This window comes from Balaenoptera physalus (assembly GCF_965194825.1).
Source record: "Balaenoptera physalus genome assembly, chromosome: 19".
Taxonomy (NCBI): Eukaryota; Metazoa; Chordata; class Mammalia; order Artiodactyla; family Balaenopteridae; genus Balaenoptera; species Balaenoptera physalus.
Window position 1 is genome coordinate 10,141,018 of NC_138900.1, and position 17,462 is coordinate 10,158,479.

The 17,462-nt window shown below is 43.9% G+C and overlaps 2 protein-coding genes across 4 annotated transcripts in view; one reads left to right on the forward strand and one right to left on the reverse strand.

Moving 5' to 3' along the window:
* The window catches only part of EXOC3L2 (exocyst complex component 3 like 2), an 84,339-nt gene that overhangs the window by 30,541 nt on the left and 36,336 nt on the right, over positions 1-17,462 (forward strand). The gene's annotated exons all lie outside the window — the stretch shown is intronic.
* Positions 3,649-17,231, reverse strand: LOC309649142 (very-long-chain 3-oxoacyl-CoA reductase-B-like). 2 transcript variants are annotated; one of them, XM_082438825.1, is made up of 8 exons: positions 16,686-17,231; positions 12,935-13,010; positions 6,125-6,169; positions 5,866-5,962; positions 5,460-5,647; positions 5,018-5,083; positions 4,399-4,535; positions 3,649-4,209 (listed from the first exon to the last, which is right to left on the reverse strand). In XM_082438825.1, the coding sequence occupies exons 1-8, from the start codon at positions 16,794-16,796 to the stop codon at positions 4,093-4,095; spliced, it is 837 nt and encodes a 278-aa protein (XP_082294951.1). In that variant the 5' UTR covers positions 16,797-17,231; the 3' UTR covers positions 3,649-4,092. The 2 variants fall into 2 exon arrangements, with proteins under 2 accessions (XP_082294951.1, XP_082294952.1); XM_082438826.1 differs by lacking the exon at positions 4,399-4,535.

Here is a 17,462-nt window from a genome sequence, read left to right on the forward strand (position 1 = left end):
TTTATTTTGCTTACGGTATCTTCTTTTTTTTTCAATAATCTCAAAAACTCCAATATTTTATTAACCATTTTATGTACATTGAGATCCAGTCTTAAAAACTGATTAAAAAAACATGTCCAGAGTTTCTTGTAAAGGCAATGTACAAATGCTCATTTACATTCTGCACATTAATAACGACGATGAAAATAAGACAATAGTTACAGCTACATAAAAATATATACAAGGATTTGAGCATTCCCTGGCAGTCCAGTGGTTAGGACTTGGTACTTTCACTGCCACGGACCCGGGGTTCAATCCCTAGTTGGAGAACTAAGATCCTGCAAGCCGTGAGGCGTGGCCAAAATATATATATATATATATATATATATATATATATATATATATATATACACACAAGGATTCAAGATAGTCTTGATGTTATTTGGCTTATAACATGTGTAGATACTACACAAAAAATGAGGATGTAATTTTCAGAAAAGTAAAATGTGACCAAAATCACTTTTCTTCTTAAAATTTAAAAATAAAATTCCTAACTATCATAATTACTAATTCATAGCCAAATCTTAGACTAATTCAAATTAGCCAGGGTTAGACATAGGTTAAGTTAAATATTTTGCATTAAAAAAATAAGGTTTGCAGTTTAATAAACATACATTTGATAACATTTTCTCAAAATTAATTAAGAATGGCTTATCCACATCCTTCTAGATTCTGGAAACATACTAGAAAAAGTGAATGTTGAACAGCCTGATTCTTTGGAAAGCTGCACCCCTAGCCCTGGAAAACATCCTTAAGGGGCCCAGTGATCAAACCCTAATGGGAAACGTACAATGCACCAATGATGCTGAGAACAGAGGGGGAAGTAATAAGCAGCTGTTTCACTAATATATAGTATAATCATAAGGCATGAGGTGATATTAATGGGATTTTGGGGAAGGTTTCAACTATTCTTAGGGAATCAATTAGACATTGCGAATGACCAATCTTATAATGACCTCAAAAAGAGTATTTCACCTATTATCATGGTGCTACCTCACTAACAGGAAATTTAGTTTCTAATGACTCTTTTTTGTATTTTACTCTACTGGCTTGGGAAGCAGCTTCCTATTTTGAGAAATGTATGACATAAAATAATCATATATAATTAATGGCTTAGAAAACAAAACGATAGTAGTTTTAGAAAGGAGCAAGTATCTCTTTTACTAGGTTGTGACACCAGGCTAAGAGGGCTTAAGGTTGGAAAGCAAGGAGTGGGGGTAGTGCAGGGGTTCAAGTACAAATCTACTTCCGTTCAAGGAGAGGAAGGACGTGAGAAGGGTCTGGACAACCCAGAATGGCAGTGGCACCTGGATGTAGAGTTACCACACTGGGTCAGAGGCAGGCTGGCGCATCACCCTCTGGCCTAGATGCCACGGAACCCAAACCCTACGTGATATTAAATTGGGAACGCAAACATCTCAAAGCACACTTACCAAAAATAGATTATTCACCCTCATATTACACTGCCCAGAAGGAAAAAGACATTTGACTATTTTGAAAAGTGAGCTATAAAATGATGAAGTTTCTCCTTACTTCATCTGAAAAACCCAAGGAACAAATATTTTAAAAATTCTGGGACTTCCCTGACAGTCCAGTGGTTAATAAGACTCCGCACTTCCACTGCAGGGAGCACGGGGTTCCATCCCTGGTTGGGGAACTAAGATCCCACATGCCCCGAGGGGCGGCCAAAAAATAAATAAATAAAAGAGAAATTTAAAAGCTCCTTAACACTGTAAGGAATCCTCCGCTGCTTCCTGGTAACTGTGGGGGATCTTCATATGGATTTGGAAAAATATCTTTAAAAACTGGCTCAACTGGGCTTCGCTGGTGGCGCAGTGGTTAAGAATTCGCCTGCCAATGCAGCGGACACAGGTTCAAGTCCTGGTCCGGGAAGATCCCACATGCCGTGGAGCAACTAAGCCCGTGCACCACAACTACTGAGCCTTCTCTCTAGAGCCCGCGAGCCACAACTACTGAGCCCTCGTGCCACAACTACTGAAGCCCGCGCACCTAGAGCCCGTGCTCCACAAGAGAAGCCACCGCAATGAGAAGCCTGCGCACCACAACGAAGAGTAGCCCCTGCTCCCTGCAACTAGAGAAGGCCCGCGCGCAGCAACGAAGACCCAACGCGACCAAAAAAAATAATAAAATAAATATTAAAAAAAAACTGGCTCCACGTTTTTGAAAATTACAGGAGACACCTCAAAATTTCTTTCTAGCCTTTCCATACGTTCCCGAAATTCGTGACAGGTCCATCCACTTCTTCATTTTACTAAAAACCTGTATTAAACTTAATTTAGCTGAAGGTAGTATTCTGGTAAGTGAAACACAGTTTCCTTCCATGATACCCCTTCCAACCGTGGGAATAATGCTTTTGAGGCAGGCAAGATATAATGAACAAGCCAACCTGTGTATAACTTCTCCCTCTAGGCTGTAGTTGCCCTGGACGGTTGCGAACTCCTCCTGGGCTTAGGCTGCGCTCCCCTCGTCCACGTTCAGCTCCCGGCACAGGGCCTGCAGCTCCTGCCAGGGTCGCGACGACCAGCATCGCCCCTTCGGCTTGGGGGACGTTCCTCGCTCATCCTCCCTCTTGGGCGCGCTACCCACAACCACCCGCGCCAAAGCTCAAAATCAGGGCCGCTTTATGATGTCTCTTCGATGGTCTGCATCCGCGTTTCTCCGCAAAAAAGTCCGTTTCTTCTCCAGGGCTCGAGCCGTCCTTCTCCGGAAATGTAATAAGAAGCGTATCATCTTTTCTTAAGTAATTTCTAAATCTGCTTAAGACGTTTTATTTATAAATTTAATTTTATTGCTCCTGGATTTTCCCCAGCATTTTTATTTTATTAGTATTATTTTTAAATTTTTTGCCTGTGTCGGGTCCTAGTTGTGGCATGCAGGATCTTTGCTGAGGTATGAGGGATATTTTCGTCGCGGCACGAGGGGCTCTTCGTTGTGGCGTGCGGGCTTCTCTCTAGCTGTTGGGAGCAGGCTCTAGGGCGAGTGGGCTCTGTAGTTTGCAGCACGCGGGCTCAATTGCCCCACGGTATGTGGGATCCTAGTTCCCCGACCAGGGATCGAACCGGCGTCCCCTGTATTGGAAGGCGGATTCTTTACCGCTGGACCACCGGGGAAGTCCCTCCCCCATCATTTTATTATGAAAAACTTCAAATATACAGGAAAGTTGAAAGAGGTGTACATGTGTCTACCGCTTAGATTCTACTAACATTTTACCATACTTGTCTAACCATATTTCTACTCTCTCTATCCATCTAACTTTTCAATGCATTTCAAAGTAAGTTGCAAACATCAGTGCACTTTTCCTAAATAATTCAGCCTGCATATCATTAACTACAGTTCAATATTTGTTAGTGGTTTTTTTGTTTGGTTTTGGCTTTTTTTGCTGCTTTTAATTTTCAGTATTAATAAGAAAGATTCTCCCGCTCCCAAGATGGAAAGAAATTCATTCATGGATTCTTCTAGTTGTTGTGTTTCTATTTTTACACAGGGATTTAGGGATTTCTGATTCATCTGCAGTTTATGCCGGTACATGGTGTGAGGACTGGATCCAATTTTATACATATATGTATACACACAGACACACACACACACACACAAACACACAGGGAGTGTCTATTTTAAAAAATATTTTTATTGATATTTAATTCACATACCATAAAATTAACCCTTTTAATGTGTATAATTTAGTGGGTTTTAGTATTTCACAAAGTTGTGCAGCCATCATCGCTACAATCTATATATGTACGTATCTATGTGTGTATATATCTGTTTGCTTGTTTTTCTCCAAATGTCTATCTAGTCTCAGCGCCACATATTCAAAACTCCAACTTTCTGCCAGAGATTTGAGATGCTGCAGTTGTTACTAAATTTCTGGGTGTTCGGTGGTCCACTTACGTTCCATTGGTCTGCTTGTCCATCTGTTTCGATATGTGGCAAGTCTTTGCTAACAACAGCCCTGGCCTAGGATTCTGGAGGGGGCGGGGGGGGGTGGTGGGGAACGATGGACATGTGGCCACGCCTCTTCAAGGCCTTTAGTCAAGTTCTGTTACGAAGAAACCGTGCCCGATTCCAGCTCACCAACAGAGATAAAAGCTTTAATCCCCAGCGACTGAGAAAAAACCAGCTGGGCAGGAAGATGGTCAGCAGGAAACCCTGCGAAGGAGAGGTACCAAGGATCAAGACACCCCCCATTCTTGAGTCCCCCATCTCCTCTCCTGGCTCCCCAGCCCGGGGTGGGGACCCGCCCCTTCTCTGGAGGTCTCCCCCTTTCTGAGGGTTAGTGGACCCGGGCCAGGGACTGTCGCATCCAGCCCTCTGACAAGGATTGCCCCAGGAAAGCACCTGCACGGCGTGGCGGAGGCACTCAGGGGTTTGGGAGGTGAGGCCAAGTGTGTCCAACGCCTGCCAAGCGAAGTCCTCGGGACTCACCACGAGCAGCCCGCTTTTCAAGGGATTTGTTTCAACCAAAAAGGGGCTCACTGTTTGCAGGCAGGAAGGGGGTCAAGAAAAAGAACTCCCCTCCCCCTAAGCCTAAACTCCCAGGCCCTCTCCGAGAATCCCTGAGTCCCAGTCCTCTTGCCGACCACGCCCAGACACGCCCCGGCCACGCCTTCGAGGCCACGCCCCTCGAGAACCCACCGCTGCCGATCGTGGCTCCAAGGTAGCTCATCTTATTCTTTTTTTTTTTAGGTTTTTCCTTCCTTCCTTCCTTCCTTATTTCCTTCCTTTCTTCCTCCCTTCCCTCCTTCCGTTCTATTTTATTGAAGTATCGTTGATTTACATCCACTGAAGCTCTTCTGAGTCTCGGTCCTCTCTCAGACGCACCCCCCGACCCCATACCCACCCCGCCCCTGCTCCTAAGACCTTCAGCTGTCTCTCAGTTCCTCCCCCGCTCAGAGCCTTCCCCTTCTGAGCTGCCACTGTTGTCCCTTTTGAGCTCAGTCCCCGCGGAGTCAGGCACCTGCACAATGACCCCCTCGGAGTGGTACTCTGCGCCCACTGCCACAGAGAAGCTTCGCGCAAAGGCCTGCGAAGGAGAGGGAGGGTCCCAGGACCAAGAGCTTTCCCCGTGCAAACTCCTCCAGCCCGCCCTTGCCCCAGCGCCGTCCCTGATCCTAGAACACTCTACCGCCAGGAGGGGCCCCTCCCTCAAGGCCCAAGTCCTCACCGTAACGCCTGAAAGCTTCCTTGCTCTAAGCCCTCCCTCTGTTCCCATACACTCACTCTCCATTCCAGCTGGGCCAGTCTCTGAATTCCCTTTCTCCCACCTCATGGGTTCTCTTGACCCCTAGCCTCTGTTTCTCTTAAAAAACGAACAAAAAACCTGGCTTGTCCACTGGACTGTGCCCCAGATGTCTGTCTGAACTATTATTAGCCTCAGACTCAGGTGGCACATCACACACATGCATGCAAGCCTTTTCCACCATAACCTTCAGTGCCAGAATTAAGGGCTACTGCAGGAATTCCAGCATGGCAGCCAGCCCTTGCCTGGTCTGTGGGTCTGGGTACCGTGGTGTCTGCATACACTGCTGCAAATGGATAGGGGCTCCTGTCAGTTATTGAAGATATGTTGATGATGATACCTTTGCCGCTGGAGGAGGAAGCATCATTTGGAAGGTAGTCATTGCCAGGGAACAGAGGGTCCCAGTGATCTCCCCACCTCCACCCCTTAGTCGCTGTCCTAATTTGAGAAAGATCAGAGAGACGGGGAAGAACTGGAAATGTGGAGGGGACAGCTGGGGAATGGACAAAGCCCGGAGGCTGGATGGGGGAAGATCCAGAGTGAAAGACAAAGAGACTGCGGCTTACCTGGTGACCATTTGGGGCAGGACGATTCTAGTCATCTGCAGGAGGAATGGAGAGGACCCTGTCTTTCCCTTTCCACTGCTTTCACCTGCCCAGACTCCTGCCCCCTCCTCAAGTTCACTCCTATCCCCCTACCTTCCCTCAGGGAATATTCCCCTAGCACTTCCTCTGTGCCAGGCCCAGTTCTGGGGGATGGTGGGGACCACCCAGAGCGATCAGAGCTCGCTGACCTTGGACCCAGTCCCTCCTAGCCCCGACTCACCTGGACCACAGACATCATGTTGCAGTTTATAACATCCAAGAATTTCTGGGGGAAGAAAATGGAACCAATCAGTCTTTCCCTTCACCAGCCCTGCCACAACTCCGATATTTTCTAGTTTACTTTTCTTTTAATGTGGAACACATTTTTAAAACGTAGCATCTGCTAGAATTTAAAATGCACATAGACTTTGACACATCAACTCCACTCTGGAAATTTATTCCTCTCTAAGATACTCACACATGTGGGAACTGCATATGTCCTAAGATATTCATTGCAACACAATTTGTAGTCACATACACTAGGAAACATCCTGAATGCCCATCAATACTGGGATGACTAAATAAACACAGGGTAGCCAATGGATGGATCACTGAGCACCAGGTAAAAAGAATGGGTCAGCTAATTATTCTGATTAGAATAATCCCCAAGATACGTGCCTACCTGTGAAAGGTAAAGTGCAGAACAATAGGCTGCCACCATCTGGATAAAAAATACATATACAAAAAAAAACAAAAACAAAAAACAAAAAACAAAAAAAAATACATATACATACTTCTCTATGCACAGAGAAAAAAAACTACCACATTTTAATTGGGGGTCACTTTTGGGGGATAGAATTGGAGGGAGAAGGGAAATTTTTACTTTCATTTCATAAACTTCTCTCTTTGGATTTTTTGATCAGTAAAGTTTTTTTATAAATGTATACCATACACATACCAAAGTGCATAAATCTTTACTGTAAAAAATGAACACAAATCTTTAGCCTCTACCCACATAAAGAAAGTATTGACAGTTTCCCAGATTCTTCATCTCCTGCAGTCACTACGCTTGCCTCTTCCCCAGTTAACCACTGTCTTGACCTCTAACACACTCTAGAATAGTTTTGTTCAGTTCTGAACTTCATTTAAGTGGAATCATTGAGTATGTATCCTTTTATCTCTGGCTTTGTCTACTAAACATTATGTTTATAAGATTCTTCCGTGTTACGTGTAGCAGAAGTTCATTCATGTTCACTGCTGTAATTTTCCATCGTATGAAGGCGGCATGCTTTATTTCTCTAATCAACCCACTCCTGGGCATATATCCGGAGAAAACCATAATTCGAAAACATACATGCACCCCAATGTTCATAGTAGCACTCTTCACAATAGACAAGACATGGAAACAACCTAAATGTCCATTGACAGAGGAATGGATAAAGAAGATGTGGTACATGTGTACAGTGGAATACCACTCAACCATAAAAAAGAATGAAATAATGCCATTTGCAGCAACATGGATGGACCTAGAGATTATCATACTAAGTGAAATAAGTCAGACAGAGAAAAACAAATATCATATGATATCACTTATATGTGGAATCTAAAAAGATGATACAAATGAACTTATTTATGAACCAGAAACAGCCTTGCAGACTTTGAAAACAAGCTTATGGTTACCAAAAGGGAAAGGAAGCGGGGAAGGATAAATTAGGAGGCTGGGATTAACATATACACACTACTACATATAAAATAGATAAACAACAAGGTCCTACTGTATAGCACGGGGAACTCTACTAAATATTCTGTAATAACCTAAATGGGAAAATACTCTGAAAAAGAATGAATATATGTATATGTATAACTGAACCACTTTGCTGTACACCTGAAACTAACACAATATTGTAAATCAACTACACCCCAGTATAAAGTAAAAATTAAATTAAAAAGTATTTAAATTCCAAAAAAAAAAAGAAAGAATTCCAGTTGTTCCACATCCCCAACAACGCTTGGCACTGACAATATTTTTAGCGTTAACCATTTTAGTGGCTGTGTAGTTGTAGCTCACTCTGGTTTTAATCTGCAGTACCCTAATAAGAATGAGGTTTATTTTTTAAAAGTTCAGTGCAGGGCTTCCCTGGTGGTGCAGTGGTTAAGAATCCACCTGCCGATGCAGGGGACATGGATTGGAGCCCTGGCCTGGGAAGATCCCACATGCCGTGGAGCAACTAGGCCTGTGAGCCACAATTACTGAGCCTGCGCTTTAGAGCCTGCGAGCCACAACTGCTGAAGCCTGTGCACCTAGACCCCGTGCTCTGCAACAAGAGAAGCCACCGCAATGAGAAGCCCGCACACTACAACGAAGAATAACCCCTGCTCACGGCAACTAGAGGAAGCCTGCGTGCAGCAACGAAAACCCCCCAATGCAGCCAGAAATAAATAAATAAAATAAATAAATTTATTTTTTTTAAAAAGGCTAAAAAAAAAAAGTTCAGTGCAGCAAGAAGATATAACAATTATAAAGATATACAGACCTAACAACAGAGCCCCAAAATATGTGAAGCAAAACACCATATACAAAAAACTCTAAATGGATCAAAGTCCTAAACGTAAGAGCTAAAATTACAAAACTCTTGAAAGAAAACAGAGGAAAAGCTTTATGACATTGGGTTCGGCAATGATTTCTTGGATGATACCAAAAGCACAAGCAGCAAAAGAAAAACAGATAAACTGTACTTCATCAAAATTAAAACCTTTTGTACATTAAAAGATACTATCAACAGAGTGAAAAGGCAACTTGCAAAATGGCAGAAAATTTACAAATCATTCATTTGATAAGGGATTAATAACCATAATATATAAAGAGCTTCTACAACTCAAACACCAATGAGTCAAAGAAGAAATCACAAAAGAAATTTAAAAATACTTCAAGACAAATGAAAATAGAAATTAAAACACAACATACCAAATTTACATTTATCTAGATTGGCTAAGAAAAAAAATACTGAAGTTACTAAAATCAGAAATGAAAGTGGGACATTACTACTGATTCCACAGAAATAAAAAGGATTATAAGAGAGTACTATGAACAACTGTACACCTATAAATTGGATAATCTAGATGAAATAGATAAGTTCCTAGAAACACAAAACCTACTGTGACTCAATCAGGAAGAAATAGAAAATCTGAACAGACCCATAACTAGTAAGGAGATTGGACCAATAATCAAAAATTTCCCAAGAAAGAAAATTCCTGGATAGATGACTTTGCTGATGAATTCTACCAAACATTTAAAGAAGAACTAATGCCAATTCTTCTCAAACTCTTCCAAGACATTGAAGAGGAGAGAACACTTCTTAACTTATTCTATGAAGCCAGCATTGCCCTGATACCAAAGTCAAAGACACTACAAGAAGGGAAATCTACAGACCAATATCCCTCATGAACACTGACACAAAAATCCTCAACAAAACGCTAGCAAATTGAATTCAACAGCATATTAAAAGGATTATACACCATGACCAAGTGGGATTTGTTCCTAGAATGCAAGGATGGTTCAATATACAAAAATTGACTAATGTAACACAACACATTAACAGAATAAAGAAAAAAAAATCACATGATCACCTCAATTGATGCAGAAAAGTATTTGACAAAATTCAACACCTTTCATGATTAAAACATTCAATAAACTAGGAATGGAAGAAAACTATCTCAACATAATAAAGATATGAATAATGCACATAAAATAATACATATAATAATATGAAAAGCCCACAGCTAACATCACACTCAGTGGTGAAATACTGAAAGCATTTCCTGCTTTTGCCGTTTCTATTCAACACAGTACTGGAAGTTCTAGCCAGAGCAACTAAGCAAGAAAAGAAGTCAAAGGTATTCAAACTGAAAAGGAAGAAGTAAAATTATCTCTGTTTGTAGATGATATGATCTTACATGTAGAAAATCTTAAAGATTCCACAAAAAAGTGAAAACGAATAAGCAAACTCACAAAGAAGTGGGATACAAAATCAATACCAAAAACTCTGCTGCATTTCTATACATGAACAATGAACAACCCAAAAGTGAAGTTATGAAAACAATTCCATTTGCAATAGCATCAGAAAGAATAAAAGAATAAATATACTTAGGAATTAACTTAACCAAGGAAGAAAGACATATACTGAAAACTATAAAACATTACTGAAAGATATTAGAGAAGAGATACAAATTGGAAAGACATCCCATATACATGGGTTGGAAGACTTAATATTGCTAAGATGTCAGTACTACCCAAAGTGATCTACAGATTCAATGCAATCACTATCAAAATTCTAACAGCATTTTTGCAGAAATAGAAAAACCCAGCCCAAAATTGATATGGAATCTCAAGGGACCTTGAAATTAGCCAGACTAATCTTGCATCATCATTTCCACTTCTGGGTATATGCCCCAAAGAATTAAAAGCAGGTACCCAAACAGATATTTGTACACCAACAGTTCACAGCAGCATTATTCACAACAGCCAAAAGGTGGAAACAACCCAAGTGTCTATCAACAGATGAAGAGGTAAACAAAATGTGGTATATACATATGATAGAATATTATTCAGCCTTAAAAAGGAAGAAAATTGGGACACATGCTACAACATGGATGAACCCTGAAAACATTATGCTAAATGAAATAAACCAGGCACAAAAGGACAGATACTGTATGATTCCACTTATATGAGGCACCTAGAAGAGACAAATTCATAGAGACAGAAAGTAGAATGGTGGTTTCCAGGACCTGTGGGTAGGGAGGAATGGAGGGGGGGCATTACTGTTTAACAGGTAAAGAGCTGAAAAAATCCTGAAGATGCCTGGTGGTGATTGTTTCACAACAATCTGAATGTACATAATACCCCTGAACTGTACACTTCAATATAGACAAAATTTAAGTTATGTATATTTGCCATAACTTAATAATAAAGAAAATAAAAAGAATGAAGTTCTGATACTTGCTAACAACATGGATGAAATTGAAAACATTATGCTAAGTGAAATAAGCCAGACACAAAAGGAAAACTATTCTATGATGTCACTTGTATGAGGTATCTAGAATTAGCAAGTTCACAGAGACAGAAAGTAGAGATAGATGCTACCAGGGGTAGGTAATAGGGAAGAATGTGGAGATACTGCTTAACAGGACCAGAGTTTCTGTTTGGGATGATGAAAAAGTTCTGGTAACAGATAGTGGTGACAGCTGTACAACACTGTGAATGTATTTAATGCCACTGAGTTGCACACTTTAAAATGGTTAAAATGGCAAGTTTTATGTTACATATGTTACAATTCTTTAAAAAAAGATCTATGCTATTTCCATTATCTTGGTTACATGTGGACCTCATTACATTATCTATTATTTCTCTTGCTTTCAATCACGATTTTTCTTCTAATATTCCTGGTTATATTTTGCTGAGTGCTGGATATTTAATATTTTAAAAATCGTATTGCTAATTCGAGTCCCTGGACTACATCGTTTTTCTCTAAAAATGGTTTGGTTTGGTTTCGCTTCTCCCCGGCAGCTAAACTAGGGGGCGCTAAAATATTGGATCAACTTAATCCCGACGGGAATCGAGATCATTTAAAACCTGGCTTCAGTTCCTATGAAACCTACTTTACCCTAACTCCTGGATTATAGTTTTCAGGATCTCAGCCTAAAGCCTGGGATATTTTCCAAAGCTTTGCTCTACATAATTTGTTGCAGCTCGCACACTATGTTGAAAGCTCTGCTTTGCCTCTTAAACGCTCATCCACTTTGAAAGGAAATGTTGCTTCAAATGTCAGATTCACCCCTCTTGGATTCTTTCTTCTCTCAAATCCTGGTGAGACAATTCCTCATTGCCTTAGTAGTTTGATGCCTTCAAGCAGTTATTTTAAAAATATTTTATCCAGCTCTCCTAATCGTTCTCATTTGCAGGGTTAGTCTTAAACCACAACTTCCTCTAACACCAGAGGCAGAATACACAGACTGCCTCTCTTTACATTTTCTAAAATGAACCTATGCATTACTTTTGAAATAATAATAAGTAAAATCTAAAAGCCATCCTGATCTCCTATTTTGTCTATGTCTAATAATAATGGCCCACATTTGTGGAGCACACAACTTAGGTTTATGTGCATTATTTTACTCCATTGTCATGTCAGCCCTATGAGGTCAGCAAAAATATGGATTCCCATTTTATAGATATGAAACTGAGACACTGACTTTCCCACGTGGCTCATTTCCCCTTAAAGTTAGCAGAACCAGACTCAACTTGAACAGCTGTCCCCGTTGGGCACCGCAGAAGGGCGCCCCATGGAAGGAGAGACCTCCGTCACGTCCTAGACACCGTAGGTCTGTAGCTCTCAAAACAATAAACAAAGCTAGTGTACCGCGCCGGGTTTTCCAACAGAGGGAGCAGTGTGAGGCAGAGGTACCCGCGGACTAGTACTCGGTTTTACTCACTTAGGCGATGTCCTCACAGTCGAGCAGTTTCCTCAAGCCAGGTGCATACTGCTTGCCCACATTGTTTACTGAGTGAGAGGGGGCAAATTGTTTGTTTCACTCCAACGGTCCCAGGGAGACGGGGTGGGGCAAAAGAGAGGGCGACCACAGAGAGTTCCGGGTCAGGGTGAGCACGGGGGCAAGTTGAGGGCAGCGCTCCTCCCAACAGGCACAGGGACGTACTCAGTACTCCGATCTCCAGGTCCTTCAGTCCTGCCTCAATGGCCTCGTAGATCTCCAAGCCTCCGGTGAAATCCACCTGGATGACTCGTGTGCTTTTGCCAAGAAGCCTCTCTGGGAAGGGCAGTGGGAGCCAGGCCCATAGCTGGAATCGAGTCCGACCTCTGCCCCCGTCCCTGTTCAGCCCCAGCCCCTACATGATGGCCCCAGATGCATAGATGGCTAGCTCCCCGCACGTGCCTCGGCCACCTACAGACCTCCTCCGGGATCACGCCCCCGGCCACGCCCCCGTCTAGCCCCAGCCCTTGACCCAGAACTTTACCCGCTCCCCTCTTCCCCTCCTCACCTATCGCCTTTGCCTCGTGCTCCAACGTGCTCAGGTCTCGATGGATGAGGACGATGTTCAGACCTCTCCCGGCGAGCTGCAGGGGATGCATTCATTCCTTTATTCACGAAAGCCACAAATATTTACTGTGTGCTGACAGGGTGCTACAGTCTTATAGGCGCTGTGGGTGCAGAGGTGAACAAAAGAGAAATACGAAAGTCTGCCCTCCTGGAGCATGCACTCTGGGGAAAGACTATTCCAGACAGACAGAACAGCAAGTGCAAAGGCCCTTGCACAAAGGCTGGCAGCTTCGAGGACGCCGTACAGTCCAGTGTGCACTGAATGAAGTGGCCAGTTGTACAGGAGCCCAGATCATGGAGCCTCGAATGCCCCAGTAAAGACTCTGGCTTTTATTCTCAGTGACATAAGAATCCAATAATTTTTATACCTTCCTTCTTTCATGCATTTATTCAAAATGTGTCTATTGAGCCCTCGCTCTTTGCTGGGTGGTGCTGGGGACACAGCATGCCCAAGATAGACCCAGTCTCACTCAGCAGCCAGAGGGTTCTCTCTGAAATACAAACCTGTTCCTGCCTTCCCCTGCTCAGAACCTGCCTTGACTCCCCAGGGTCTCTGAGATAAAACTACACTCCTCACCGTGGCCTCAAGTGGCCTGGCTCCGGCCTGAGTCTTCAGCTGTCTCTCCTGCCGGTGGCCGTCTATGGGAATCCAGGCACAGCAGACAGTTCATTTGGTCCCAAGAGCACCCCCTGAATTTTCCTGCCTCTGGGCCTTTGCACATGCTGCTCCTTTTGCCTTGAATGCCCTTCCGCTTGAAACAAAGGCAGCCAATATTTTTGGAATGGGTGCTCAGCAGCATTTTGGTGCATGTCTGACCCTCTCAACCTGCCTGTCTGAGGGTGACATGTTATGTGGGACTGAGTGTCCATCAGCTTTGGAGGGGGGCTGGGCACAAACATCTCAACAGCTCCAGCGTCTGAGAGGTTGATGCTGTGAAGGGCATTTATTCATTCAACAAACATTTGCCCAGAATCTCCTTGTGCCTGGCCTTGTGCTAGGTGGTGCTGACCAGCACAGCCACAGCCCTGTCCTCTTGGGGCTCACAGTGCAGTGCTGGGACAGACCAGTCCCCAGATGGCAATGACTCAGAGTGGCCGTCGCTACCGGCTGACTTGCATCCAGACACAAATTCTCTCCCTTTCCGCCAGGGTTGCCTTTCTATTCACGCACTAGCCTCCCCTCCCTTCTTGTCCACTCAAGGACATCACTCCAGCTTTCTCCCATCTTCCCCCTTCATCAAAACCTCTCCCTCTTCTGGATGATTCCCATCAGCATGAAATCCTACCAGAATCTCTCTCATTTTCTCTGTTCAGGCATTGGCCCATTTCTCATCACACCACCGCAGTTTACTCAACATGCTAAGAGAGGATTGTTTATCCTGGCTCTCTTAGCACATCCTCTTGTACCCAATCCAATCGGTCTCCCACCCCCACCATGCCACCCCAACCACTCTGGTCACCAATAACTTCCATGATGGTAAACCCAGTGCTGTATTCTCAGCACCTCCCAGTAGCAACTGACACATTCATCACCCCTTCCTCCTGGAAACATTCTTTCCCTGGCTTCCAAGACCTCTCTTCCAACCCTGGTCTCCCCCCCACTCTCAGTTCTTGTGCCTTCTCATCTTCTGTACCTCTTAACTTTGGGCGCTCCAGGGAGCATTCTGGGGTGATTCAGACTGTGCTTCCCTTCTCCATCAACACCCACTACCACAGGCACCTCATCTAGTCTCATGACTTTAAATGGGATCGTTATGTTGATGATGCTTCCACTTATACCTCCACCCAAACCTCCCCTCTGGACTCCAGAATGGCGTTTCCAACTTCTGGAACTTCTCAACTTGGATACCTAATTGGTATCTCAAACTTGGAATGTCCAAAACGAGACTCCTTCCTGTTTCCCCCAGACTTGGTCCTCCCCTCAGTTCAACTCCGTCTCAGTAACGGCAGCTGCATTTTTTGAGGGATTCTGGTCAAAAATTTTAATAGTGATTTATTTTATGAGGCCAGCATTACCCTAACACCAAAAACCAAACAAAGATATTACAAGAAAAAACTATAAACTAATACCACCTCTTATAAACTTAGACACAAAAATTCTCAACAAAATAGTAGTGAATCAAATCCAGCAATATAGAAGAAGGATAATCAATAATCACCAGGTGGGGTTTATTGCAGGAATGCAGGGTTGGTTCAACATTTGAAAAATCAATTGATGTAATGTACTATATAAACAGAGTAAAGAAGAAAAACCATATGATCACCTCAACAATCACCGAAAAGTTACTTGACAAAAGTCAACCTCCATCCGTGATAAAAACTCTCAGCAACCTAGGTATAGAAAGGAACGTCCTTAACCTTATAAAGGTTACATAAATACATACACACATACATACATTTTAAAAACCTACAGCTAACACTATACTTAATGGTTGAAAACTGAATGCTTTTCCTCTAAGATCAGGAACAAGGGAAGATGATGTTCACTCTTACCACTCCTCTGAACATCATATTTAATTTCCTGGGCAGTACAATAAAGCAAGAAAAAGAAATGAAAGGTATACAGATTGGAAAGTCAGAAATTAAATTGTCTCTTACACAGATGACGTGACTGTCTACATAGAAAATCCCAAGAAATCCACAAAAAAGCTACAAGAACTAAGAGCTGAGCTTAGCAAGGTTTCGGGTTACAGGGTCAGAAGTTTGGAGTCATACACCACATCCAATCTTTTTAATAAATCTTGTCAGCACTACCTTCAAAATCAATCCAAAATCCAAGTACTTCTTATGCCTCTATGCTGTCACCCTGGTGTAAGTCATCAAGATCTCCTGCTTGGATTTTGCAAGAGCTTTTTAGCTGATCTCCCTGCTTCCATCCTCACCCCCCTATAGTATCGCATCCCTCTTCAGAACCCATGTCACTCAGTAAATGTTAAGGTCTCCACCATAACCTACAAGATTCCCCATGATCTGCCCTGAAATTGCATCTTTGCCCTCATCTCCTACTGTTCCCCTCTCCCTTTCATTCTGATACAAACACAGTGGCCCCTTTCCTGCTTCTCCAACAAGCAATGCTTCCTACCTCAGGACCTTTGCACTGGCAGTTTCTTCTCCCTGGAAATTCCTTCTCCCAGTTATTCACAGGACTCCCTCCCTCACCTCCTTCTGTTCTTTGCTCAGTGCTGCCTTCTCAGTGACACTTCTGATTATCCTATATAAAAATTGGAACGTGCACATCCCCAGGGCTCCCTGTTCTCCTTTCCTGATTTATTTTTCTCCTTAACTCTTATAACCATTTGATGCACTATACATTTCATTTGTTTATCTTATTTACACCTGTCTCCCCTCACTTCAACATAAGCTTCACGATGGCAAGGTCTTTTGATTTTTTTTAATCTATTTTGTTCACTGCTGTACCCCTGGCACCTAGAAGATGCCTGGCACGTGGAGGTGGTATATAAATATGTTTTGAATGAATAAATCAGGGCAATGATGGGAGAACATCAACGGTCTGTAGAAGCCCAGTGTAAACACCCACCCCCACCCTGGGGAGCAGAGGGGAGGCTTCCTGGAGGAGAGGACGTCTGAGGGAACCAGATAAAGCACACAATTCTCAGTCTAATAGGGTTAGCTGACAACAGACAAACAGACAGGAGAAGCTCTCCCACCACACACGCCAAGCCCTGGCTCACCTCATGTGCATAAGCCTTGCTGATGCCGTTGGTGGCCCCTGTCACCACTAGAACGGAGAGAAGGAGCAGAGGGCAGGAGGGGGGCACCCCCAGATCCAACCCCCCTATCATCCCCTCCACTGTCCCTCTTGTCCCTTTTTGCACCTTTTCTGGGACCCTCCTTCACTGAAGCCCAACCCCTCCTGGTTCCAGAACTTCATGCATGCCATGCCTCCCTTGCCCTGGTTGCTCCAGCCTTCACCTCTCTTTCTTCCAGGAGTCCCTGGCCTCTGCCCTGATTAGGGACCCTCACCTGTCATCTGTCCTCGTTCCTGCTGTCCCCACCCCTACCTGCCTGGCTCGGAGCCCTCCTTCCTCACCTGCCCAGGCTCTGTGCCCCCGGAGCCAGGGCTTGCCCCGGCGTGCCTGGGCAGCAGGTAAACACAGACTGTGTAGCCCGCCCCCCAAGTCGCCCACAGCAGCAGGCACGTGGCGGTAACCGCTCCCCCCCACTCTCAGCACATCCCAATCCGACTCCATCCCAACCCCAGCCAACAAGTCATCCAACCTAGGGCCAACGAGGCTTTCTTTTGGGAGCAGCTATTTCAAGCCTGGCCTGCCTACTCCGCCTTAGCCCCGCCCACACTACTAGTCAAGAATTCCGCCCCGCCCCTCACTCTAGCCACGCCCAGTGGGGGTTTATTCTAACCAGTAGCCTCGCCCATCGGTCCTAGCACCGCCCCTATCTAATTGGGCCACACTTGGGCTTAATGTCGGTCCTGAATCCCTGCAGAGCAG